General features: G+C 40.9%; 3 protein-coding genes across 11 annotated transcripts in view; 2 read left to right on the top strand and 1 right to left on the bottom strand.

Moving 5' to 3' along the window:
- The first annotated feature begins 2,286 nt into the window (after nt 1-2,286).
- LOC122091034 (glycine-rich cell wall structural protein-like) lies at nt 2,287-3,766 on the top strand. 2 transcript variants are annotated; one of them, XM_042660844.1, is made up of 3 exons: nt 2,287-2,862; nt 2,977-3,015; nt 3,221-3,766. In XM_042660844.1, exons 1-3 carry the CDS (start codon nt 2,298-2,300, stop codon nt 3,571-3,573), a joined length of 957 nt encoding a protein of 318 aa, XP_042516778.1. In that variant the 5' UTR covers nt 2,287-2,297; the 3' UTR covers nt 3,574-3,766. The 2 variants fall into 2 exon arrangements, with proteins under 2 accessions (XP_042516778.1, XP_042516777.1); XM_042660843.1 differs by having other exon boundaries at nt 2,977-3,210; nt 3,338-3,766.
- Nucleotides 3,767-4,036: 270 nt separating this feature from the next.
- On the bottom strand, nt 4,037-5,629 carry LOC122091033 (probable pectinesterase 67). The gene is made up of 4 exons (XM_042660842.1): nt 5,179-5,629; nt 4,944-5,106; nt 4,377-4,831; nt 4,037-4,294 (listed from the first exon to the last, which is right to left on the bottom strand). The coding sequence occupies exons 1-4, from the start codon at nt 5,463-5,465 to the stop codon at nt 4,141-4,143; spliced, it is 1,059 nt and encodes a 352-aa protein (XP_042516776.1). The 5' UTR covers nt 5,466-5,629; the 3' UTR covers nt 4,037-4,140.
- Nucleotides 5,630-8,413: 2,784 nt separating this feature from the next.
- LOC122090673 (flowering time control protein FCA-like) overlaps nt 8,414-25,389 on the top strand; it is a 20,232-nt gene continuing 3,256 nt past the window's right edge. For 3 of the 8 annotated variants that reach the window (XM_042660332.1, XM_042660329.1, XM_042660325.1), the window contains exons 1-13: nt 8,415-8,966; nt 12,839-12,906; nt 13,305-13,383; nt 18,503-18,585; nt 18,670-18,721; nt 20,224-20,291; nt 20,634-20,700; nt 21,173-21,252; nt 21,343-21,407; nt 22,593-22,655; nt 22,760-22,922; nt 24,123-24,206; nt 24,294-24,878. In XM_042660332.1, coding sequence (XP_042516266.1) covers nt 8,723-8,966; nt 12,839-12,906; nt 13,305-13,383; nt 18,503-18,585; nt 18,670-18,721; nt 20,224-20,291; nt 20,634-20,700; nt 21,173-21,252; nt 21,343-21,407; nt 22,593-22,655; nt 22,760-22,922; nt 24,123-24,206; nt 24,294-24,878 — 1,701 coding nt within the window. In that variant the 5' untranslated portion in view covers nt 8,415-8,722. Of the gene's footprint in view, nt 8,967-12,838; nt 12,907-13,304; nt 13,384-18,502; nt 18,586-18,669; nt 18,722-20,223; nt 20,292-20,633; nt 20,701-21,172; nt 21,253-21,342; nt 21,408-22,592; nt 22,656-22,759; nt 22,923-24,122; nt 24,207-24,293; nt 24,879-25,389 lie in introns of all 8 variants that reach the window. The other 5 variants (XM_042660330.1, XM_042660328.1, XM_042660327.1 and 2 more) reach the window with 4 other exon arrangements.

The following is a 25,389-nucleotide window of genomic DNA, read 5'->3' as shown; positions in this document are numbered from 1 at the left end:
TTGGGAGTTCGGCCAAAGCCGAACGGACCTGACCGAGGGTCCTTCCTTCGGTTGGGAGTTCGGCCAAAGCCGAACGGACCTGACCGAGGGTCCCTCCTTCGGTTGGGAGTTCGGCCAAAGCCGAACGGACCTGACCGAGGGTCCCTCCTTCGGTTGGGAGTTCGGCCAAAGCTGAACGGACCTGACCGAAGGTCCCTCCTTCGGTTGGGAGTTCGGCCAAAGCCGAACGGACCTGACCGAGGGTCCCTCCTTCGGTGGGGAGTTCGGCCAAAGCCGAACGGACCTGACCGAAGGTCCCTCCTTCGGTTGGGAGTTCGGCCAAAGCCGAACGGACCTGACCGAGGGTCCCTCCTTCGGTTGGGAGTTCGGCCAAAGCCGAACGGACCTGACCGAGGGTCCCTCCTTCGGTTGGGAGTTCGGCCAAAGCCGAACGGACCTGACCGAGGGTCCCCCCTTCGGTTGGGAGTTCGGCCAAAGCCGAACGGACCTGACCGAGGGTCCCTCCTTCGGTTGGGAGTTCGGCCAAAGCCGAACGGACCTGACCGAGGGTCCCTCCTTCGGTTGGGAGTTCGGCCAAAGCCGAACGAACCTGATCGAGGGTCCCTCCTTCGGTTGGGGGCTCGGCGAAGCCGAGCGGTGCTGACCGAAGGTCCCACCTTCGACAGGGGGCTCAGTAAAGCCGATCTGAAGCGGCCAAAGGTCTTTTTTCTCGATCGACCCCAAGCCTTGGTCACTGGAAATGCCAAGGCCGAAGGAACAAGTCAACCTGAGAAGATGGTTACTCCCACAGGAAGAAGCTCCTAGTGGAAGTAAGGGGGCTCCTGATATAGCCAAAATGACCTCTCGGTGGGGGCAATGACACGTGTCACTACAGGGACACGTGTCCTCCGCCAGACGAAGGCGGCAAGAAACCACTCACACTCAAGCACGCTCAATCACCGAGGCACGCCCACGGAATCACGCGGGATCACGTCGTCTGCATGAGGGGAATATTCCCCCCAGAAGGTTGGACGTATCCTAGTAGGACTCTAAGAGGAAAGAAGGGAAAAAACCCTAAGGCGGAAGAGCTATATAAGAAGGCACGGAAGAAAGGGGAAGGTAAGTTCTGAGACCCTCACCATTACCCACTTATTAAACTGTGCCGCCGACCCTGATTTGAGCGTCGGAGGATTAACCCCGGACTAAGCTCCGGGCCTCTGTCGTCTGTGTTTGTGTAGGTTGGACCAGCGGGGTTTTTGGCAGCAACAGTCTGTAAGAAATGGATCTGAATCATCTGATGTACAAGTTTTTTTTTTTCTTTTAATTTCTCTTTTTCTGGTAGATCTGATGTAGAAGTTGTGTAGCTGGGTCATTGGACAAAGGTACACTTGGGCTTAATTTCTCCTGTGATCATATGGATCATGAAGAAGGCTTTTAGAAAATTAACTACGTCGGCACTCTGGATCGAAGAAATAACTTTTAATGCATTCTGTGTTTGCGTGCGATATATTTCATGGAAAGTACCTCAGAATGAGTCGCGAGCTCTGTTAGTTAAAATGGGAACGGCAAAAAAACATTGTTCGGTACGGGCATGTTTTAAACGGATCAAAACGTGAATGGGACGGTCAAAAATACGGTCAAATACGGTAAAAACGGGAAAAAATAAAAAACGGACGATACGTGTTTTAAACGTTTATATTTAAATAATACGGTATCAAAAAAAAGGCAATATATAGACATAAATTGGCATAATAATTCTCTAAATACCTATATAACAATAAAAAAAAGTAGTTCCGTTTTAAACGTTTCTATTTTTCAAAATCCGTTTTTTTTACTGTCAAAACAAACGGGACGGCGTTTAAAACGGCAAAAAACTTTCAATAGCTTGTTCCCATTTTTACCGAATTTATGTGAAAAATTCGGCAAACGGCGTTTAAAACGGCAAAAAAAGGGACGCCGTTTTAAACGCGAATTAACTAACTAGGGTCGCGAGAGACTCGTGACGGTGGGGAAAATAAAGGAGTGGGCCCGGGGTTAAAGTAGGTTGGTCACTTGGGTTGGTTGAGAGAGTTAAGACTGACACAGTTATAATGGTGGAGCAGTAAAACGAATCCAAATGTCAAACACATTTAATACTTTTCCCTTCGTTTTTGGCCGCACAATCACTGACTGATTTAACTAGCCAACGTTCAAGTGTCAATCGAGCTCGAGCTCTCTCCTCATGCATTAACTATGCCCTCAACGATATAAGGTCGTGCATTAAATGATGCCTCCTGTTTTTTAAAACTATAAATCCACCCCGCCCCTCCTCGTCGATCATGAATCCTGTGAAGCGAACAAGCATTGCTTTTGCTTCTTCTTCTTTTCGTGAGAGAAAAATGGGGAAGCTTTTAAACAATGTCGGAGTGTTTGGCATTCTAATAGTTACGCTAGTGATGGTGGTGGGAATAGCGGAAGGTAGGAGGATAGAGGAAGACAAACTGCATCATGGTGTAGGTGGTGGTGGTGGTGCCGGAGGTGGTTCTGGTGGAGGGTTCGGTAAGGGTGGTGGTGTTGGTGCTGGCGGAGGTGCAGGAGGTGGTGCCGGTGGAGGTTTTGGTAAAGGTGGTGGCGCTGGTGGAGGTGCTGGAGGTGGAGGTATTGGTAAAGGTGGTGGAGTCGGTGGTGGTGTAGGAGGAGGTAAAGGTGGAGGAATTGGAGGAGGCTCGGGTGGTGGAGTAGGTGGCGGTGCAGGAGGTGGTGCGGGTGGAGGTGGCGGAATCGGAGGAGGCTCTGGCGGTGGTGTAGGTGGTGGTGCAGGAGGAGGTGCGGGTGGAGGTGGCGGAATCGGAGGAGGCTCTGGTGGTGGTGTAGGTGGTGGTGCAGGAGGAGGTAAAGGTGGAGGTGGAGGTGGAGGAATTGGAGGAGGCTCTGGTGGTGGTGTAGGTGGTGGTGCAGGAGGTGGTAAAGGTGGAGGTGGAGGAATTGGAGGAGGCTCTGGTGGTGGTGCTGGTGGAGGTGGCGGAATCGGAGGAGGCTCTGGCGGTGGTGTAGGTGGTGGTGCAGGAGGAGGTAAAGGTGGAGGTGGCGGAATCGGAGGAGGCTCTGGCGGTGGTGTAGGTGGTGGTGCAGGAGGAGGTAAAGGTGGAGGTGGAGGAATCGGAGGAGGCTCTGGTGGTGGAGTAGGTGGTGGTGCCGGAGGTGGTAAAGGTGGAGGTGTCGGAATCGGAGGAGGCTCTGGCGGTGGTGTAGGTGGTAGGAGGAGGTAAAGGTGGAGGTGGAGGAATCGGAGGAGGCTCTGGTGGTGGAGTAGGTGGTGGTGCCGGAGGTGGTAAAGGTGGAGGTGGCGGAATCGGAGGAGGCTCTGGCGGTGGAGTAGGTGGTGGTGCAGGAGGAGGTAAAGGTGGAGGTGGAGGAATTGGAGGAGGCTCTGGTGGTGGAGTAGGTGGTGGTGCAGGAGGTGGTAAAGGTGGAGGCAGAGGAATCGGAGGAGGATTTGGCGGAGGAGCTGGAGGCGGTGGTGGTTTTGGTGGTGGCACCGGTGGAGGAGCTGGACGTGGTGGAGGCTTTGGTGGTGGTTCTGGCGGAGGAGGAGGAATTGGGGGCGGCTTTTAAGTCCAATGCATCCCAAATACCTTACTCTTCTTACGCGTATAGCGCGCATTTCATATAATGTAATAGAATGGAATCCCATGCACTTTGTAATCAGCATGGCCATGCAGTAGCTATACGTACGTATCAAGAGCTAACTAGTGTAGTAGATTAATAACCGAATCTATGAAATAAAGGGATATAACGTTGCTATCTAGTCATGATTTCATCAACAACAATAACAATCATAACTTTATCCCAACTGAATGAGGCCGGTTACATCGATATGATATGAAAAATAGAAAATAAAGAAGCTAGAATTTGTGTATAAATAGAAAATGGAGTAAATAATGCCAATGAACTTCCAACTTCCAACCAATGTTAATGTTAAAAATGTATCTCCAAATTCTTACAAATGAATATTTTCTATCATTACAAGGGTGGAGAGGGGTATATACCAAAAAAAAAGAGTAAGTGTTGGATCCGCACATGAACAATCCCGGGGATCTTACGAGCAACAGCAACAGATCCATTCTCAAGAGGAGAGAGAGAAAGTCTCTAGTGGTTCTCAAGAGGAGAGAGAGAAAGTCTCTAGTGGTAAACAGGCAACCATTCCTTGCCAGTGATGAAATCAATGGAGATGAAAGGAGAAGCTTGTTCTTCAGTGAGTTGTTTGGCCCAAGAAACACGTTGTGATGAATTCGAACCTGGTCCATGGCAGTCATACTCGCCTTGCAACAAATTCCTGCAGGTCCAATATCCATGCATTAATTAGAATAAAATGTCTTTAATTTTTTTCCTTCTTAATAAAGTTAATGTATACTAACTCTGTGCCGCCAGGGTAACTCCAGTTGGTCCAGCCCTCAGGGACGATAGTCATGGAGAGGTAGGTCTTGGCAAAGATAACCCTAGAATGTGCACCCTTGGCTCTTCCAAGGTAAACCCCACCGATGCCGTAAACTTTGCCGCCGATGAAGACGAAGCCGCTATTCTCATTGGCATTCTCCCTGTTATGGGCGGTGACGGAGCCGTGGATCTTCACTCGAGTGTCGGCCACCACGAATATCTCACAGCTGCGGAAGATGGAAGTGGCACGGCCGAATATGAAGTCGATGGAGCCTTGGATGTAGCAGTTGTCGTAGTAATGCCGACCTTTGTAGTCGAAGAGTGTGTTGTGTGCACTGTAGAAGCCGCAGTGGTAGAATGCTGCCATGTCTGCTCCCACCACCACTGCCACCGATTGGTTTTGTGATGTGAATGCCACCCCCACCGGTGCGTCATTCTGCAAAAACCAAACCCAGATCTCGAAATCAATTTCAATTGATAAACTGGATTAGAGAGAGAGAGAGAGAGAGAGAGAGAGAGAGAGACAAACCGATTGAACCATCATGTACCTTGATGCTGATTCCAAAGGCAATGAAGTGGGGAGCTTCGACCTTGAGGGTGGCAGACTCGCAATTCTCGGTAGAGCTTTGGCTCCAAACGATATGCGTCCTTCCCTTCCCGTTTCCTCTCAAGAATACATATGGTTTGGTCTCCGGTATGTGAACCTTTTCTCTGCCAAATCCAAACTGACACCATATTAAGTCAAACCAATATGAAATCCTCGGTGGAGATAAGGTTAATTACCTGTAGACTCCTTTCCTGATATGGATGATGATCCACTGAGAGTTACCCTCGGGAACAGAATCGATGGCGGCTTGAACGGATTTGAAGTCACCTCTCCCGTTGATGTCGACCTTAATGGTACGGTTGGTGCCGATCTTCTCCGTCAGAAGGGGAGAATCTATGACTGTGTCTGCAGTCAATCCATGGGCTATACCGGAAAAGAAAGATGCTACCAAGACCACCGTCAAGCCAAAATGGATTCCCCGTCGCCGGAGAAGATGAACACTAAGAGGAGTGCGTATCACCATCTTGAATTTTATTGACGGGATCTGCTTACAGAAGTCAACAGATTCCCTTGTGGATGAGAACTGGAAGGAGGGTTTCTTTTTTAAATTGGAATTTATAACGATCTATAGAATCAGTTCTCCGAGAAAGACACCGATCAGTTTTCTGTTTATTGATCAATTCGTTTCTTGTTTTAGGAGTTGGGTAGTTGGGTTGGGATTTTGGAAATTGCAAGGACGATAGTCAAAAGCTTCTCTAGCTAGCGGTTGCGCGTGAATGATGGGTAATTGGTTAGGACTTAGAATGCAACCCTCCATTAATTTTGGTCATGGTTATGGCTTAAAATGGAATCTCCCTCTATCTCTTCCTCTTATTTTTAGGAGAAAAATTTCTTCCACCGTGAATCTATGGTCCAAAATATCATTAATTCATCGTTGAGTAATAAAACGGTAATACCCATCTAAGGCCGATGAAGACCATCGGTGGAGTGAACAAAAATAAACAGAGTCCATTAATTTATGGGAGAGTGTTTTCTGTTTGATAGCGTAACCCATGTTAGCAAGAAACACCCAATGAATGCCCCCGTAATGGAATTATTTCAATAGAATAAAGAGCTTCAGAGGAGGGACGGAAAGATAAACACACTCGTGGACAAGAATCATTTCTCCCAGCTCTATATATGGGATGTTTCGGAAGCCATGCAGAGGTAGCATAATAGAATGAATTTTTGCTACATGATGTATCATTTTATTAGGTATGTCATGTGGACTGGTATTATGTCAAGACATATAAGAGCAATGACACTTGAGTTTTAATTCTATACTGAACAGAAAAAAATTAAAAAATAAAATGGCTAAATGAGCCTAAGACATACCCTAAGCATATACACTTTGGTATTTTTTTATCATTTTCTCTCTCTAAATAAGTAAATAACAAATAGAAATGTATCTAGACATGGGAAACACTCTAAGGTTTAGACAACCCTCTCCCAAATAATTTATATATGTAAAAGCTAAATGTAGTCTTTAGACTTAGGATAGGTTAATTCCTTCACCCATGGTGAAAAAGAACCTCTTCAAACACAAATTCTGATCCACTTATTTGACCAAGGAAAGATACTTTTGACATTGGTTAATAAGGGATTAGTCAATGAGAGTTAAATGAAGAGCCTCATTGGTCATAGAATCTCATCATAAAGTCAAATTATTGTGTATGAAAGATGATAGTGAAAAAACTTTCACTTTGAAGTGATACCATTTATGCATGTAGGTCTAGGAGCACAAACTTTTACTTAATTGGAGGGGGAGTGGAATATGATGGCATCGTTCATACTTTGGTAAGCTAGGGGTGATATAGGGTTTGGATGTGCTCCAACCCTAGGTCCCAATAACTAAGCCCAAGCTCGAGCCCAAGCTTGAGCCCAAGCCTAGCCTGACACTGATTGACCCTGGGTGTGTCTAGATTGGCGTTAATTTACATTTGCAACCCCAATGTATGATTCAATTATATATTATATATTAGGCAAAGGGATCGATGGCTGGTTGCATGGCCCTTGCACAAGCCTGGGAGCCAATGCGAATGCTCTTATGAGCATCAATATTGGTAAAAATTTTGATTTAATGGGGGTAGGGCAGTAGTTTTGCACACTCCTATATTTATGCGTAGGAGCCACGATAAGGCAACATTCTTTTATATATATATATATATATATATTGTAGTTAGAAAGCTCATAGTTGGAGTAATAGGCATGCATGGATAGATATAGAGATCTACCTTGGAATCTAGGGGGTCTTAAGATTAATAGATCAAAGACAAGTATATGATATGTAACTTTAGCCACTCATAGGCGGATAATGATATAGTGAAATTTGAGGAGAGAGAGATCCCACAAAGTGACTCTTTTAAATATTTGAGATCGATCATAAATAAAGATGGTGAGATCGACGATGATGTGTCTCACAAAATTGATGTATGATGGATGAAGTGGAGAGGGGCATCTGGAGTGTTGGGTGATCGACGTATACCTTTGAAGCTTAAAGGAAAATTCTACATGATAACCATAAGAACAATTGTTATGTATGTGGCAGAATGTTGGGCAATCAAGAAGTGTAACCTAGATAAATTTAGTGTTGCAAATATGATGATGTGATATGGATGTGTGGCAAAAGTACGAGATAGAGTGAGAAATGACAGAATTATAACTGATATGGGAGTTGCTTCGATTAAAGACAAGCTCAGAGCATATTGTTTAAGGTGGTTTGGCCATTTCAACGTAGACCTTTGAATGCTCCTATAAGGGCGAGTGATCAGATCCAAATGGAAAGAATTAGAAGAGCTAGGTGCATGCCTAAAATGACTATTGATGAGTTGGTTAGGAAAGACATGCAGAAGCTAGGTCTGGATCCTAGTATGATATCTAATAGAACTGTTTGGAGACTAAAGATCAATGTTGTTGATCGCATTTTATTGGGATGTCTCAAAAGTGTTGTGTTGCTATATTTCTTTTATCTTTCTTCTATTTTTTATCTCAATCAATTGCGGATCCATGTAACCAACCTCATTAAGTTGGGAAAATAATTTGTTGTTATTGTTGTTGTTGTTGGGTAGACATGGAGAATATTGATTGAATTTTAATGTAAAAAGCGATACGGCCAATTTAGACCACTCCCCCTATTATCAAATGGTCATAATTGTCATTTAGGTCCGAAATTCTGCAAATCCAGATTGTTCCTAACATATTCGAAGGGTCCGAATCGTCTAATCATATTTCACGTAACCATCCAGTAAACTACTACATCTGGACGTGTCCGACCAGAAAATCTTTGGCAAAGCAAAGAAGAAAAAAGGAAAAGTATAGACGGTCAGATGGAGCTTCCTCAGGGCCCATGAAGGGCTGGGTCCAGGCCGACTGAGCAATGACACGTGTCAAAATAAGGCTTATTTTCTTTTTGGACCATAATTTTGCTGTGTCTTACTACTGAGTTTACTGAGAATACTCCGAAGACAAACCAACCTTGCAGACACCCCGCGCGCTTCCACAGTCGAAGAGAGAAGCGAAGGAAGGTGTCGTCTCATACTTTGACCTCTTTTTGGTGCTTCCGTCCTCGTGCCCATTTGCTTGGGATCTCCAACTGTGTTCTACCGGTCTAGGGTTTCTCTTTTTAGGGTTTCGTTCTCTCCGTTGAGTCACCAGGGTTCGGAATACTCTGGAAAGCTGGATAGACACAGGGGAGAACGATCTGGTAATAATCCAGATACACACTACCACAGGAATTCGAGAATGCCTTCTCGGTCGTCTGATAGTCCTATGAATCATCACCACAGAAACCCCAATTTCAGGAGTGGTTTCTCCGGGGGTAATCAGCCCAATTACCACCACCATCCTTACAACAGTCCCCCTAATTATCCGCCTGGCGGTGGTGGATTCCGTTCAATGGGGGGTGGCGGAGGCGGCGGCTTTGGTTCGATGCCTCACGCCGGGCAGAAACGTGGGTTTCCTTCTTCTGGTCGTGGAGGCTCTCCAGGTAGGCCAGGACGCTGAAGTTACATTTTTTATTTGGTTGCTTACTATAAACATTCTGTTTATCTTCTTTGTTTCTGGTTAGGGTTTTTTTTTTGGTTTGTGGGTGTAACTGCATGTTGTGCTCTTTGTGGGTGGAGAATTTGGTTCATTTTTCTCTCGATGGTTGGTCTTCACAGTCGAGGTTTTGTTAAACTGGAAATTTATCTACTTTGTCTTCCTGAATTATGGTCGGGATAAGGTTGTTGGGGACTGCTACTTTCAATTGCGTCTTTGTTACTATTTTCATCATATTCTTACCTTGTCTGGTCTTTTCTCTCTCATATTATAGTTATGCTTTTCTTTCTCACCAGAAAAAAAAAGTTATGCTTTTCATTACCGTTCCACCCCTGGAAGGTAATTTCACGTCCTTGACTGTGGGCTTCTCCCGAGCTTAAACTTCAAATCGTGCTTGCTGGAGTAGATCAAGTAGATGTAATTCCGTTCGTAGTTTGTCACCATTATCGGGTTTCCTGATTGCCAGAGGGCCATTCTGGCATGTTTCAGATACAATGCTTTAATCTCGTTGCCCCTGTCCCTCTTTTCCAGTATTATTCTTTGACCACGGGTGCACTCAAGTTTTATATTTTCAAAATTAAGATTCATACGGGTGAAATGTTTTGTTAGTTTATATGTGTGGCAAGACATCTTGGTAATTATCTCATTCATTAATTTGTCTAATTATATGAATTGGGTTCTGGAAAGTTGCCTTCAATCTGATGACCACTTGATTGGCCTGGTTGCTACTTAATATGTGATTAAAGTATCCAATTTGGTTCATTGCATTGGAGATAGAGATTTTGGAGAGGGAGGGGGGGGGGGTTGGGGACTTGTTATAGTTAACAGGAAAATTAATTAACTTTATGAGATTATCATTCTGCTGTAAACTGGGCACCAAACATCTTGCATGTGTTATGGCTGTTGAAGAGGATTATTAAGTAGATGAATGGAACTGGATTAGAGCCACTGATGAAAGGATATCTGATATATGGCATTGTTCATTCCTCACTGGGCTTATTCGTCAACTGTTGACATAATGTTGTAGCTTCTGTTCACATGGTCATTTGTCTTGTCCATATCTGCGGATATGTTCTAGCTGCTAAGAGTCATTCAAAACCTTCTCTTCCTCATGAGAGCCTGTTGCAACAATAGTACCCATAGTATTTTTTGACATTCTATTTAGGATAGTGGGGAGTATCTTGTACAAACTTCTCTGCAAGGTAATAATTTCTAATGTCCTCAGCTGTCTCGTGAAACTAGATTCAATCGAAGTTTTCTTGCTCATTAGTCCCCCAATCAAGATAACTATCATAATCGCACTTCCTGCCATTTTTTGGCCCAACATCCCTTCTTGTCCCAGCAGCAGAGATGGTTTTAGTAGTCATAGGGGGTAGAGGCAGATACAAATATGAATAAAAATAAATAATCTTGTAGAGCCGTCGGAGAAAAATTCATGGCAGGAACTAGGGTTGTAATTCTTTATTCTTCTTGAGGTATAATGAAAGAATGAGAGGTTCGATTAGAAGGAGTTTTAAGGATCAGTTTTGTGTTATATAAGGTGATCCTTCTGTATCCGAATTTTCTCCTTTAATTCCTATTTTTAAAAAGAGAGGAAAGATGGGTTTCACCCCCCCTCAGTGTCAACTGGGACCCAACAGTCTAATACCACTTCTCTATTAGTTGATACTTAAGGAGGTAACCTGGAATGAAAGTACAAAAATGTTTTCATGGAGTGAAGGTTTCATTACTAATTCACTTCCCAATAGAACCGGTAATTCACTTCCCAATAGAACCGGGGAGTTGAGGTTCAAAATGTCCAGAATACATCTGATATGGACGCACATAGAAGATAAGCAAAGAGGGCTTCTCGGATCGGTTTGGCGTAATTGGGAGGTCATCTAATCTCTTTCTCAAGGAGAGAATTTAGGGATAAATTTGGCTTAATTAGGAGGAGCCACGCATCTCTTCTCGTAGAGAATTTGTTGGAGATAAAAGCCTACCTTTTATTCCCTTTTCATTCTTATTAAATAGAAGATGATAATAGTTACAACCCCCTAGTCCACTCATGTAGTCCATTTGCAATCCACTACTTCCACACACCACTTACAACCCATAACTAATACTAACTCCTTCGAAAGCTACTAACTTCTATTAACGACTCACCCACTACATAGTAACTACTTACTCATTACATTTATAGGACTCCTATTCTTCAAGCACGTGATAACATCTCGTGTAGGGTTGTAGTAAAAGAACTCTTTGACAGTTGCTTTCCTATTATTGACTGTAAAAAGACATGGAAGAACCATGAAGGCCTGAGTTATTATCTCCTTGTCTTGGAAACTTCCTTTTTTATTTTCCTCCTCTTCAAAGATCTCTCTAGCCAATCATCCATCTCTTTTGATATAATAGTTCCAGTCTTTCCAAAGTGGCTTACTTTGAAAGATAGTTATTTTGTATAGCCTCTGTGTAACTCCTGATTGTATGATCATAACACCTCTGTATCTTTTAGGGTTGAAGTTTTAGTTTTCAAGTAGGATATCTAGGGAGAGGGTTTCCTACAAGGGCAGTGTAGGAAGGAATTGACATACTACACCAATGAGGGGTTGGAAAATGGAATCGTCCATATGGGCCCACATGGGGCCCACATAGTAAGGATAGTGGAGAGTGTCAGTGCGGGCCTCAATGTTTATTATGTGAGAAGGGTATAAAGGAATGTGTACAAGGGAAGCACATGTTTCCTTCTCCTGGATATCTAATATGGGAAAAAGGTTCTCTGAGCCGCTGGAGGAGGGTTTGTTGGCACCTTTGTGTCTCTCTCCTCCTCGCATGAAAGACCTTGCTGCCCTCTAATGTGAGACCCTTTTTTTGCACTTCATTGGTGCGCTCCTCTATGTCGCTTGCTCAGAGAACCTTATCCCATCTAACATATACCATAAAAGTTGTAGGATATCTAATCGAGTTCCACTATTCTTTCTGGCGAAGAGCTCCACCAACCTGCAACTATATCAGCAAATCCGAATGCAATTGTGCCATCAAAGAGGTTTTGGACCTTTAGACATGCCTTTGCAAGTGAGACGCAGTCAGAAGTTGGTCTAGGAGTATGTCAAGGTTTGATCTTTTGAAACAAAGCTTGAAAATGTTAGAATCCCCCTGAAACCAACCAATCCTATCATGAGTGATAATGTGATCCATATGGTGTAATATCTCAAAATGCCATCTGAAAATTTCTTTATTTGGATCTGATCTTCTCTTGGTTATAGTTTTTGAAAATAATTCAAAATAAGATTCACATATTTTTGTAGAATTCATGTAAAGAGAAGCTTTCATTGGCGGTCAGCAATATCTGCCATTTGACAGCTTAGTTGGCTCTAAAATTTTGTGAACAGGTTGTCCACATCACCGTCCATCTGTCTAGTAAGTTTCACAGTGCATTTTCCAACATAGAGATATGAAGGTTGAAATTGTGTTGAAAAATTCATGTTCAGTTAATATTTTGTAACCGTTGAAAATACAAGATTTAAACCTTAAAAAGTGGGACATATGGCTGAGGTGGGATCCAAATTTGACAGGTGAGTAATCCATGGGATCCACAACCAATCCAACAGTTAGGTTAATAAGTTGAGAACTCCATGTTGCTCAAAAAAAAGAGGTGACCTTCAAGGCAAGCCATCCTTGGAAGCCATGAAGGAAAAATGTTGCCTGTTTCTATATCATTCTGAATCTGTTAAATTAATTTTTCTTGTGTAGCATTCATCTCAGTTCTATTTGTTGCATCCTCATGTTCCTTGCTTCCCTCCTCTTTTCTAAAGGTTCTGATGTAAATGTTTTTCTCAGATAATACTGATGCTGGTTTTGCTAAACTTTTCGTTGGATCTGTTCCGAGGACAGCTACCGAAGAAGATGTGAGTAATTTCTTTATTAAGACATCAACAGGCATGAAGTTGTTAGTTTTGTCCCAATTTTATACCTTTACACAAATCATCCATATAACTATCCCCTTGTGTAACCTTTAATAGCAAGTACCTTGTCAATCATTTTTCTCCCTTAAAAAATTTTTAAAATTTATTTTATTCCCTTTTTTTTCCCCCTTCTTGTGGCTGCTAGTACTATATAATCCTTGAGTTGCTCCTTTGATTTGTTTTGCATTCTTCTCCAGCATAGTGTTCTTAATATAGATATAACTTTTTATTTTTAGCTCCTGGAATGAGAGGTCTTCATACCATCCTTGATGTTAGATTGCTTTCAGATCTCACTTTCAATTTTGAGTTACTCCAATTCCATGTTACTTATTTTATATCAGATTCGCCCCCTATTTGAAGAGCATGGAAATCTCATTGAGGTTGCTTTGATCAAGGACAGGAGAACTGGCCAGCAACAAGGTATGTAAAATCTTATTTCTCTGACTTGACTGTTCTCTATACCTGTGTCTCTTTTCAGGTCCTTTGAGGAGATGATGGGAGTACCAGTAAGCTCAGTTCGTCTCAGTTAGTAGTTGTAACCATTCCCCAGGTGTTGTTTTTTGGTCGCCAACCTTCTGTTTATGTCCTTCCTGTGAATCCCGAAGAAGGCAAGCCTATGGAAACCTACTAAAAAATGGTTACGTACAGCAGTTCGAAACTTGGAAGGCAAATAGATCCTGCTCTTGTACCGCTCACTGCAGTGGTTACACTCACCAACATTGACCGGGCAAGTCAGTTGCAGTGGGGTGATCTATTGCCATAACTGTAGAATTTTATGTCAAGTTGTTTGAGCCATGTGCAATTGTTGTACATTAAATGAGATAACAATAAATTGATGCTTTTTCTAAACGAAAAGTTAATGACCTTAGTGTGTACTGTGGATAAATTTTGTGGTTTCTTGGTATTGTGGTAACGAGGGAGAAATTTTCCCTTTGGAGGGCTGTGAATGTCCATTTATCATTTGTGATGTTTGATGCTTGGAATGTTCCTTGGTTCTACCAAATCTAGTTGGTTATGAACGTTGGTTAGTTATGGCTTTGTTAGCACTTTGTGCTTCATGAGGTACTTTTTGAACTTACATGCTCTTGGATGTTAGGAATACAATTCTTAGCACTTCTGCTACTGGTATTGGACAACTATTTCAAGAATTCCCGTGTTCCTATTTTGAAAGGAAAAGGGATCTAGTTAATAGGAAAAATTTTCCAACCGGATTTCAATTTTCTAAATTTCTCATCTCGTACGAATGTTGTATTCTTATAGGGGTTTCTTTTGTTCCTCTGACATAAGTCAGGGGTTGTGATGTGTGGTATAATTGTTGTTGGAGAATGGTCACTTATTTCATTTTTTTTTCTTTCTCACGTGGGAAGTAGTGGAAGAATGCTGGACTAAATATGGCTTGTAAGTTTCTGATTGGAAGCTCTTGTTTAGTTAATTATCAGCAGAGGTGGATATGGCTTGTTACGACTTACTTACTTAATACCCATAGCATAAACGTGGTTATAACTAACTAACTAACTTTTGTATGGGAGCCATCCTATTTTGTGGTTCTGAAATAACGTTTGGGAGATCTGATACTTTTCCCTCCAATTTGAGTTGGGATGAGCATAATTTTATGTATGGTGTGGGATGTTCATTCTGTCACTCCAATGTATTTTGGTTTGTTGTCTCTCTTTATTCTTTACTTAGCGTCTATTATCATGGAGTATATGCTATTGAGTGCTAATACCACTTTGTGGTCGTATTTGGATTATGGCCTATATACTCCTTGCTGTTAATAGAATTTGTTATTTCAATTTTTTCACATGACTGCTGGAATACCGTTGTGAACTGGTTTCTTCATTAGTTATTAATGGTTTTTGGTATCCATTCCTCTTATTTGTAACGGCTGCCTTTGTTTTCTCATTGTCTATCCTTTCAAGTGACAACCATGTCGTAGCATATTTTGCTGCTCAGACTCGCAGCTAAATTTGGGATGTGATTATTCGGTAACATTTTATTGATGTAGCTGAAGTTAAAAGTTCCAGAAAACATTATCAGGATCTGGGTTGTTTTGTTTCTTTTAGATTTTTTTGTTTGTGGTCGCGGATTATGTGTCTGTTGTTTGTTCCACTATATGCTGAACTCTTTTTTCTCTTGGCTGTGAATGAGGAGGTATTATTTCAAGACGTATTAGGCCAGGAAACCCTGGTAGGTAGCAGTCTCATCCAAAGATATATGGGCAGTGCTGGTTGTAATACTTTCTGCCTAGGGAGTTCATACTAAATTTTTGTTTAGGCTCTTGTGCTTTTTTTTTAGAAAGGACCAATTGACCTGGATTCTGTTTAGGGTCTCAAAATTGTAAGGGTGAGCATAGTTATGTTGTTGGATAAATTAGCTGGGATGTTGTTGATATTAAATGTCAAATATGGATCGTTAGCTGCTTCAGTGTTAATAAGTGTACTGTGCAATTTGAATGTTATCTGTGCAGTGATTTGAACATCCACACTTGTAAATAATTGACGTTGTCTTCATGCTTAGTGAATCAGTCATGGGAGGGGAGCCATTTTAATTTTTCTTCCTAAGTTGTTTGATGAGAACTTTTGTAGATTTTCTATTTTATTTTGGCATTTGGTATTTATCAACATGAACTGTGTCGAGTTCTCATTCATCATAGGGAATTCTGTGAATTAATTGTTTGTTCTTTATGATCATTTGTTTGTTTTCTCGCCATGGATGACTGCTGCAACGGATATACATTTCTTTTGCTTGTAAGCTATATTTTGTGCGAGGATCTTCTTGTGGCTCAGTTCTTTGCTGTATGACTTAATTCAACTCTTAAAGGCCTTAGATCAATTATTGAATGGGCGGTGTCATATAAATGTGTACTTCCAAAAGTGAGCACTACCTCGAGGGAGCCAAAATGTCTGTGCTGTTCATGATGTTTTCATCATCATGAGGCCATGCTGCCTTGTCACTGTCACTGCTGTTTTTGATGTTTGTAACAACGTGAGGATATGCTCCCTTGGCATGTGGCAGCTGTGGATCAATGTTGAGGAGTCCATGTGATACACATTCACTTGTCTGATTTCAGCCCGAAGCTCTCAGGAATTTGTTAAATAATGGGAATGTAATGTTTCATATTACTAAAAGATTGCTTTTCAAGTTATTGAAATTTAGTGGCACTGTTGTGGACTCACTTTTGAGCATTTCTCTTAGGAAGGTGGACAAAGAGTACTTATTAGTGAAAGAGAGAGAAGGGTGGGTACACTACATAGGGCAATGAGGCTTTGGGAACAATGAAGCCAAAACAAGCCAAACAAAAAGTACATGAGAGAGAAGAGACAAAAGCTACTTGACAAGTGGGCAAATCTTGTATTATGGAGTGCATTTACTGTTATAGTGACTCTGTAGTAGACTAGTAGTACTTGTGTGAAAGGAAAACACAGTATAATAGTAAATTGATTTACATGACCCATTTTATGCTGTTCTCCCCCTTCTTAGTCGGTAATGGTGGGACTGTTTGATGTTGGTGGATCAATAAGTAAAAATATTATTGTTTCTCATGTCAGTTTCTACATCACTTTTCTTCTTTCTGGATTGAGAATGTTTGTGTAAAATTCTCATTTATCAGTTAAATACATATTAAATTCAGTGGATCCATCCATCTTATCCTTTTTTTTTGGGGGGGGGGTGTTGGTGCTGGATGAAAGATTGAAGTTGTGAAACCGATTTGGCTATGCTGATATGGAGATCTTGGAGATCTTGTGCGCCTTTCTTGGTTATATGGGTTATGGATATGTTATCTTCTGACTTGTGTGGATGATGGGAGTTCTTATTCTATGTTTGTGGTGCAGTTTATGATGTTCTCGCCTGCCTTTATGGCATTTTGCTCCATCTTCACTTGTTTTTGATAGGCATGAGCTGTTGCATTTATTTTTCTCCTTTTAGTTGTTGATAATGGACCAGAGTTAAGAGTATTACATTGAACACGTACATGGTGAAGAAGCTGTGTTTTCCGATAGCCTTGGTAATCAAAATGTCTAGAAATGTTGGGCAAGCATCCTGGTATTTATGATGGAATAGACTTTCTAACCAAACCATGAGAGTCCTCTATATGCTACTACTCATTTTTAAATAAATAAATGCAATGCTTGGTAGTATCTACTAACCAACCAATGGTTTCCTTGTTATTTTTAGTTTGTCCTAGAGAAAATCTAAGTAATGGTTTATTTTGGAGGAGCTTTTTTCCTTGCAAATGACTCTCTCCAAGTGTTCAACCTAGAGGCGGTTCAACAATTGACATGCATGCAAAGCAAACTCCCTTTATTTTTGTCTTTTTAATTCTAATATGGTTGCATTACTGAAGTGTTGAGATTTATTGGTGTGGAATTATCAGTTTTGTTAGGTAATTGTTCATGTTAACTTAGTGATACTTCTATTGGTGCTTCCGTTTTCTCAGATCCTCTTTGGGGCACTTTCGTTGGTGCTGTTCATCAAGTTCAATTTTGCATGTTTTCTTATATTTGAGGCGATAACACCTGTACATCTGTGCGAAGGTTATGGTGATTGTGGATGTGATCTTGGATTTTTCTGCTCACGTTGTCTTCTTAAGAGCTATTAATTTGGTTGAGGATGGACATATCCTCTTTATTTGTTCATTACATCAACATTTTGACTATTAAAGTCTCGTCTTTCTTTCTGGTGCTTTTGGTTGTCACACACCATTATTATTGCGCTTCCAGTTCAATTTCATTCATCTTCCTTCAAAGCTACGTGAGCATGTGAATGACTAATTTATGGCTTCTCAGGGTATTTGATGGTAATGAAAAGAAATCAGACCAATTGGGATTACACATAATCTCTGTTGTCTGTGGTAATTTACCATGTCTTTAATCTAGGAATTGGCTGTCATAACTGCCTGGCAAGAACTAAACTTGCAACTTCCAACTCAATTTCTCAAGTATGTGGATGCAGTAAAAACCTGTAAAGCCATTTTGACAGATCTTTTTGTTTTCTTTTCAACATAGTCTTTGATGCTCCAGTCATGATCTTCTTTCTCTTTATTCCTAATGCATTATAATTAGAAGTAGCCATGTCTATGAAACTGTATGGTTTCTTATGGCAGTGTTCAAAGTTTTAGAAGTGATCCTTTATGGTAACAAGGAGACTTTATGCTCTTTTCTGCATTTACTTTGCTGCCTCCACCTTCTATTCAGTAGGTTAATTACTGAATGTGTCCTCACAAACCTTGGGTGTAGGTGTTTCTTGGTGTTGATTTTGAGTTGGAGGGGTTACTTTTGTTTTATGAGAATTGATCTTCTATACTAAGCTATCTTTTGTGGCTTCAATACCGTCTTAGATGGTATTTCATTATTTTCTTTTTGATCAATCTGTATTCATTTGAAGGTTTCTGATTTTTCTTCTGGCGATTCTGTACATGTCTTTCTACCTAAAAATTTACATACCTAACAGACTTGTATATGTAGCTGACAGTATGTATGGTTGATTGAGAGTAGCAGTAACCTAATGAAATTGGGATATGAAATCTTTACCTATACAGGATGTTGTTTCATAAAATATGCAACTTCAGAGGAAGCAGACAGGGCCATTAGAGCTTTGCACAATCAATATACTTTGCCTGGGGTGAGTTCTACTGCTGACATGAATCCTGTCTGTAATTGGAACCACCATTTTATTGTTTGACTAATTCATGTTTGTGTGTTCCAGGGAGTTGGTCCCATTCAAGTTAGATATGCTGATGGTGAACGTGAACGTCTTGGTAATTGTCTTGCACTTTCGAAATATGTTACTTGTGGAAGTTTGTGCAGTGTGTAGTACTTACATATGTGTTGATGGCTTGATGCTGTACCAATTACCTCATTTAATGTCTTTCTCGTCCAGTGTATTGCCATACTGTTGCACGTTTCCACCATAAAATGCCCATAAATATCTATTTTGAAATTTTTGGTTGTTCTTTTGTTCGAGTGTGCAACCTGCAGAAAACTTCTTTATGTCAACAATGTGAGTTTTGTGTATTTTAACATTTTGATTTGTTATTGCTTTTGTACTTGAGATTTGGCTTCTTTAAACCTTGAAAGTAATTTTTTTCTAGATATGCCTTTGCCTTTGGGGTAGCAGTAAATGGTGAGACTTTAATTATACTAAAACAGGCTTGAATACTTTTTGTTCAATTTATTTTTATTTCTTTTTTTTTTTCCTTCTTTTCTTTCTAAAGAATCCTTCTGTTGCAGCTTTTGTTTCTGAACATGTAGATGAACCTTAGCAATTGTATTGGCATTAGTAAGGTGATCATAGCTTCTTTTGATGAATTTTATTAGTATACAAGCAGAAACTCCCATATGCAGAACTGGACAAAGGCCAGAAAAATTGTAGCCAAATTTTATAGAAGGTGGAGGGTTTTCATGGAGGCCTGGGATTGTACAGCTTTCAGCTGATCCCTGTTGGATCCGTGTTTGATTTGCTAATCCTCTGAGAAGGATTGGACGATCGATTGGGTCATTCTGATTTCCACTGAATTGGACAACATCCACATCCATTGTGTAGAAAATTTGGGTGATGTGTCCCAGCCTGGCCCTATCCTTGAAGCCATGTGGGAGGCTGACAGATGAAGAGTTATGTGGCAAGTTAGCAGAAAAAATATGGAAACCTGCTGAAGTAGGGAATATTAGGTGGGAGAGAGGGATTCGGGGATGCATGACTTTGTTATCCTCTTACTTTAAACAATTTATAGATATGGATTTTCCATTTTGCTTTTAATTGTATGAATTAAGCAGTTTTTATTAGAATAACAATGTAACGGCAGTGATTATGGGGGGAAAAATGGTAAATAAGTAATGCATTGCAATGATATCCCAAAATAAGAAAAAGTAAAAGCAATGGACCTTTTGTCTTTGAAAGTATAAAACATTTTACAGGTCATATAGAGATGCATTTATTCTCACAAAAACAAGCTGCCAATAGTGTCTGTATATTACTTAGAGAGTTCCTAGTCTCACATATGATCTCATGGCTGTGATGCAAGTCTCAGTTAATTGATTAGAGTCTTGAGCCATTTACTAGTCATATCAGCACGTTTATTTATTGGTGATATGCCATTTCTATTACCGATTAGTAAAGTTGAGCTGTTCTCTTTCAAGGTTGCATTGAATATGGAGTCTTAACTTGAGCTGATCTTTGCTCCCCCTCCCTCCCTCCCTTTTATTTTTTTCTTTTGTTTATTTATTTATTTGTTTTCCTTTCCTGATGGCCTTTCTTTGGTAGGTGCAGCTGAGTACAAGTTGTTTGTTGGTTCCATGAACAGACAAGCCACAGAAAGGGAAGTTGAGGAAGTATGTTTCACGTGTGTTTAGAATTCAAGCCTACACAACCTTTCAGAAACTTTTTTTTTGTTAACAGTTCCCTTTCAGAAACATTTTTACTGTCTTGGTTTCTTTCTTTCTGGGTTTTTGTTCTTGTTCTCGTTTTTTTACTACTGAAGTTTGTGCATGCCTTACAAAAAGATATTTTTTCTTCGTTGGTTAGATCTCTTTACTTACATGGCCTTATAAAAATATTTTATAGCTCATTCTGCTTTTCTTTAGTAAAACTGGCTCTTGGTTCTTCCTATTACACCTCTGTAATGCCTTATTTTAATAGGGTTCTCAGAGTTATTACTGGTGTTTCCTTGTTAGATCTTTTCGCCTTATGGTCGTGTGGAAGATGTCTACATTATGCGTGATGAAAAGAAACAAAGTCGTGGTGTGTTCTCTTGACCTTTTACAGTTCGATTCCTCTCTCTCTCTCTCTGAGTTTCAATTTTTTAAAATAATTCAACTGAACCCTCAATTTGATCTGCTGACTTACATTATATCTGAGATCAAGAACTGACCTGATTAGATGTTCCTTACCGATTATGCTCCATCGATCATTGAAAAGAATATCTAGAATAATACCAGCAAAAATGAAAATTTGAAGTCTTGGTTACCATCATCCAGTTTTTTGTCTTGACATACAAGATACAACCTCTATCGTGGGATTGTGTAAAAATTATGTCCTAATTCCATGATTCCATGCTTGTGTCCCTTGTGACATTTTAAATGAGGAGATGGTGTCAGCCCATTGACTAACATTGCCTTGTCAATTTACATTTAAAGATTTATTTGAGGGCGTCATTAATTAAAGTGTATATTTTCTTGGTCTGATGTGATCTTTTAAAACTTAAAATCTGAAGGGTGTGGATTCGTGAAATTTTCTCATAGAGATATGGCGGCAGCTGCTATGAGTGGTCTGAATGGAATCTATGTGATGAGAGTAAGCTTTGTCATTTCTTCAGTATATAGTGCTGTTCTTTTTCATTTTGAAGGATATCTCATTTTTTCTCTTCTATTTTGTGGTACTTAGGGTTGTGATCAGCCATTGACTGTTCGTTTTGCTGACCCAAAGAGGCCTAGGGCTGGAGAATCAAGGTCACTTCGAATGCTTGAACCCCCCTTTTTATGCATAACTGAAACCTTCTCTGTCATAGAGTAGTTCAACATGAGGATCAAATGTTGCTCAGCCAAATTATTTTTTCTTGTTTTCTTGATGGAATATTGACTTAATTAGATAAAAATATGAAAGAAAGATAGTAAGTGAATGTACAATGCTCAAGGTGGTACATAAGAAAAATCAAGAACACCGAAAAGAAAAGAGAGAAACTACATGACAGCATGTGGCCCTGTATAAATATACTGCCTTACTGCACCCCCTCCTTTAGCATGCTGAGCAGATAAGGGAGTTGCTGCACTTGTCTCTCAGTGGGATGAGATGTTCCTACAGGAATGAGTGATGCAGCTCATCGATTGTGATCGATGTGATTATGGCCATGTGATTCACTTGTTAGAGCCTAGAAAATGTCCAGCTTGTAGCCGTGACAGAGTTCCTAAATCTGTATAGGAATCGCTCAAAAGATGAATCTGTCAAACCCAATGACCCAATAGGTCCTGAGAAGACACATATTCGAACTCCCTTAAGGTCTCTAAATGTTCCAACAATACTGGTTGAAACTGTGCCACCTATCGAGCTCTAACCAAGGTTGAAGCTGATTGTATTGGTGGTGTTCCAAGTCTGGACTGTAATGTTGGGAGATCTAATCAGCCCTTGAATTCTTCCCACTTATCCCAGTTGTAACTGAAAGGAATGGAATGACATGAAACCTGCCTATCATAGAAGCCAATCTCGTTTTCTTTTGTTTGTTGGGGGGGGGGGGGGTTAATAAGTACTTTAATTTGGTTGTTAATAACCACCACTCAATCTCACAATGGGCTCCTTCAAAAATAATATGCAAAATTTATAATTTCTTCCAAATTTTCAGAAAAGAATCTGTGTGGAACTGTTTGTGATATATTTTCTTTACTTCTTTTTCCTGTTTTTGGGTGGGCCAACCATCAACTACTTGGTCCTTACCATAGCTACCAGTGAACTATTTTCAATGTCTATAGATGCTTCTTTGGAAATCCATTTTTCATGTTGCCCCTGGACTTGTTACCCTCTTGGGTAATTATGGTACTGTCATTATTCTGCTTTATAGATGTTAGTTTCTGTCTATAGTACGAAACTATGGAGTTACCTTATTAGATCCAGTGTTTGATATTTTTCTCTTGCTTTCTCAGGACTGGTCCTACATTTGGGGGGCCTGGTTTTGGCCCCCGGTCTCAGGGTTCGTTGGGAGTTAGGTCTGTCTTTATCTTTATTGTGAAGTTTTGAGGTTCATTTTTTCCATGTTTTTCATTTCAGGCTTCCCTGGGTACTTGATTTTGTTTTGACATTCTCGCTGCAGGCCTGGACCCAATTTTGGTGAGGTAATGGGTGGGCGTATCCCTTCTGATGCTTGGCATCCGATGAGTCCACGGAACTTGGGACCATCTTCTCAAACTAGTCCTCATGGTTTCGGGAGTCCTTCAGTTGCTAGGGGTGGTTTTATGCCAATGCCTTCTACCACGGTAAGATTTTATTTTATGTTTCTGCTTAATAGTTTTCAGTTGTAGACCTTTGATGGAATCTCCCCATTACTCAGTCTTAAAAACAATTTGGAAGGAAACATTTCATGACATATTTATGTGTTAAGCATAGAAAATTGGGGAGAGGTTTGGTACACAGCGGCCTAAACATTGAATTGGTGCACAACTGCACTCATTTCTGCCTTATGGCTGCTTGGATTGGGCTGAACTTTGTGGACAGGGAGATCCAAGGTCCCCTGCTGCTCACATGTCAAAAATTTCAGACCAATTCGAGTTTGCTAAGTGGCAAAACATAGAGTTAAAAAAATCTGGGGCTACCCAGAGAGTATGGACTACAATGGGGTGCATGGACATACATAGGAGGGTATGACATTAAAATGGGAGGATGAATTGATTGAATTTGAAGTCGAAATTTGAAGTGGCCAAGGTAGATCATGTCCTAGATATCCAATTGTAAGGTTTACCACATCGCTGTTCCTGTGTTCCACGTGGCCGAACAGGTTGCTCCTGTTGAAAGATTCTCTTGTTGGATTGCTGTTTACTGAAGCTTTGACCTATAAATATTGAGAAGTAATATATTTTCTTTTCAATAGTGGTGGTTATTTATGGAATCTGTTACCTAATGATGGTCAAATGCTCTCTTCACAGACCAATAGATAAGTTTGATTGCATTTAAACTTCCACATGGTAGCTTTGTTGGAGCCCAAAATTTCTAAACTTCTTGTCCTCATAACTGTTACTCATCTCTAGAGTTTCAGACCAAATGGATTGTGCCATGGGTGTTATAAAGGTTTGAAATGTCTCAGAGAAATTGACTTTAAATTGTTTGGTTGAATGGCTTCAAATGCAGAGGGAAAAATCTGTCATGCGGTGGGCCTTTTTGTTAAGTAAGCTTATCTAAGCTGGTTAATTTACTTGCAATTTATTGAAAAAGAGAAGGGAAACTTCCTTTCCAATGGTCTGATTTGGAGAGAGAAATCCTCTATGCGGCCCAAACGCCTGAAAAGGACTGCTTGCTTTCATGATGCCATTTAAATGAAGTTTTTTTCTATATTATATTAATCTGGAGCTTTTTATTTTCAGTTGGTACTATCTATAACATTTGTTTTTATCTTTATAGCTGAAACAAATGGTATACTTGTTTTTTTTTCTTTTTATTCTGATTCTCTACTAAAATATTAGGCTGGCCCGGGAAACTTTGGTGGTCCTGCAAATGGTTCTCTTTCCAGTTTTTCAGTTCTGCCACCTTCAACTTCTTCTCAACAGGTAAGTCCGGATGATTTTTGCTTGTCCTGTGATCTTGCATGGTTCTTTTGGAATACTTGGTAACTTCAAGACCTGCGCCTTTTTCAGAGTTTTAACCCATCTATGTCACAAGTCCAATCTGTTAGTCAACAAATATCTCCGTTACAGAAGCCGCTTCAGTCACCCCATCATTTGCCATCTTCACTCCAGCTGCACCCTCAGCAAACTTCTGCATCTTACTCATGGGCACAAAGTTCTTTGGCATCAATACAGCCGCTTGGTCAGCCTCAAGCTGTTCATTCATCTGGGCAGACCTCCTTCAGTCAAGCTCTGCCATCGCAACAGTTGTTTGGTCCGAGTGGTCAGCTGCCAATTTCCCAACCTCAGGTTCAGCTGAGTACCTCCTCTGCTGTAGCCCAACAGATGCCTTTGAACATACAACCGCAAGCTGTGTCTGCTGGGGCAAACCAACAACTACCGTCTGCCCCCAATGTGCAGCAACAAATGGTTCAACCTCAACATCAGGCATCAACTCAGTTAGCTCAGATGTTGTCTCAACAGAATCAAGTGCTACAGGCAAGTTTTCAATCATCACAGCAAGCATTCTCTCAGCTGCAACAGCAGTTGCATACAATCCAACCTTCAAGTCAAAATTTAACTCAGCAGCAAGCTTCCCAGGCTTCTAAACAACAGGTGAGGCTAGAAGATCTACCTATCTATGTTCATAGTCATGCTTCTGGAGGGGGTTCAAATTATCTTTTTGTTGCCATACCACCCATCAGTTTATTGTCCCAGCTTGTGAATCTCTGGTGCTATAATAGACCAATTTTTCTATCATTCTTCACTAGTCATAACCATCTGATATCTAATTCATGCAATAGTTGTCAGTTTTGGGTTAGGGGAAGTCTTCTGTCTTGACCTTACTGTGGTGGATCCCCACTAGTCACTTGGGTGCCTTTAGTCTGTGGTGGTAGACCACCTTTTTTTTTTTCTTTTTTAAAGGCCGCTAATTTTGTCAAAATGCAGTATAGCACACGTTTGAAGCATGAGGTGTGGATGAGATGTACAACTCTATGTGAAAGTGCATTGTTTTCCGTCCTTCATGCAAGAGGCATGAGCTTCGTGAGTGTTTCTTGCGCAGTGGAAAGAGAAGGAACATTTTAAACACCATGAAACTTGCCCCCTCCGCTCCCCACAACCCCCC

The sequence above is a fragment of the Macadamia integrifolia genome, chromosome 10 (genome assembly GCF_013358625.1).
Source record: "Macadamia integrifolia cultivar HAES 741 chromosome 10, SCU_Mint_v3, whole genome shotgun sequence".
NCBI lineage: Eukaryota > Viridiplantae > Streptophyta > Magnoliopsida > Proteales > Proteaceae > Macadamia > Macadamia integrifolia.
Note: the sequence above shows the minus strand (reverse complement) of the source record. Positions and strands in the feature narration are given on the sequence as shown.

Bases quoted from the DNA above. Each gene is read 5' to 3' on its own strand.
- LOC122091034 (XM_042660843.1), top strand. From the start codon at position 2,298: ATGAATCCTGTGAAGCGAACAAGCATTGCTTTTGCTTCTTCTTCTTTT. The intron at 2,863-2,976 runs GTGGAGGTGGAG...GTGCTGGTGGAG, and splicing joins AGGAGGAGGTAAAGGTGGAG to GTGGCGGAATCGGAGGAGGC. The intron at 3,211-3,337 runs GTGGTAGGAGGA...GCGGTGGAGTAG, and splicing joins AGGCTCTGGCGGTGGTGTAG to GTGGTGGTGCAGGAGGAGGT.
- LOC122091033 (XM_042660842.1), bottom strand. From the start codon at position 5,465: ATGGTGATACGCACTCCTCTTAGTGTTCATCTTCTCCGGCGACGGGGA. The intron at 5,107-5,178 runs GTAATTAACCTT...TGGATTTGGCAG, and splicing joins ATCAGGAAAGGAGTCTACAG to AGAAAAGGTTCACATACCGG. The intron at 4,832-4,943 runs GTACATGATGGT...TGGTTTTTGCAG, and splicing joins CCTTTGGAATCAGCATCAAG to AATGACGCACCGGTGGGGGT.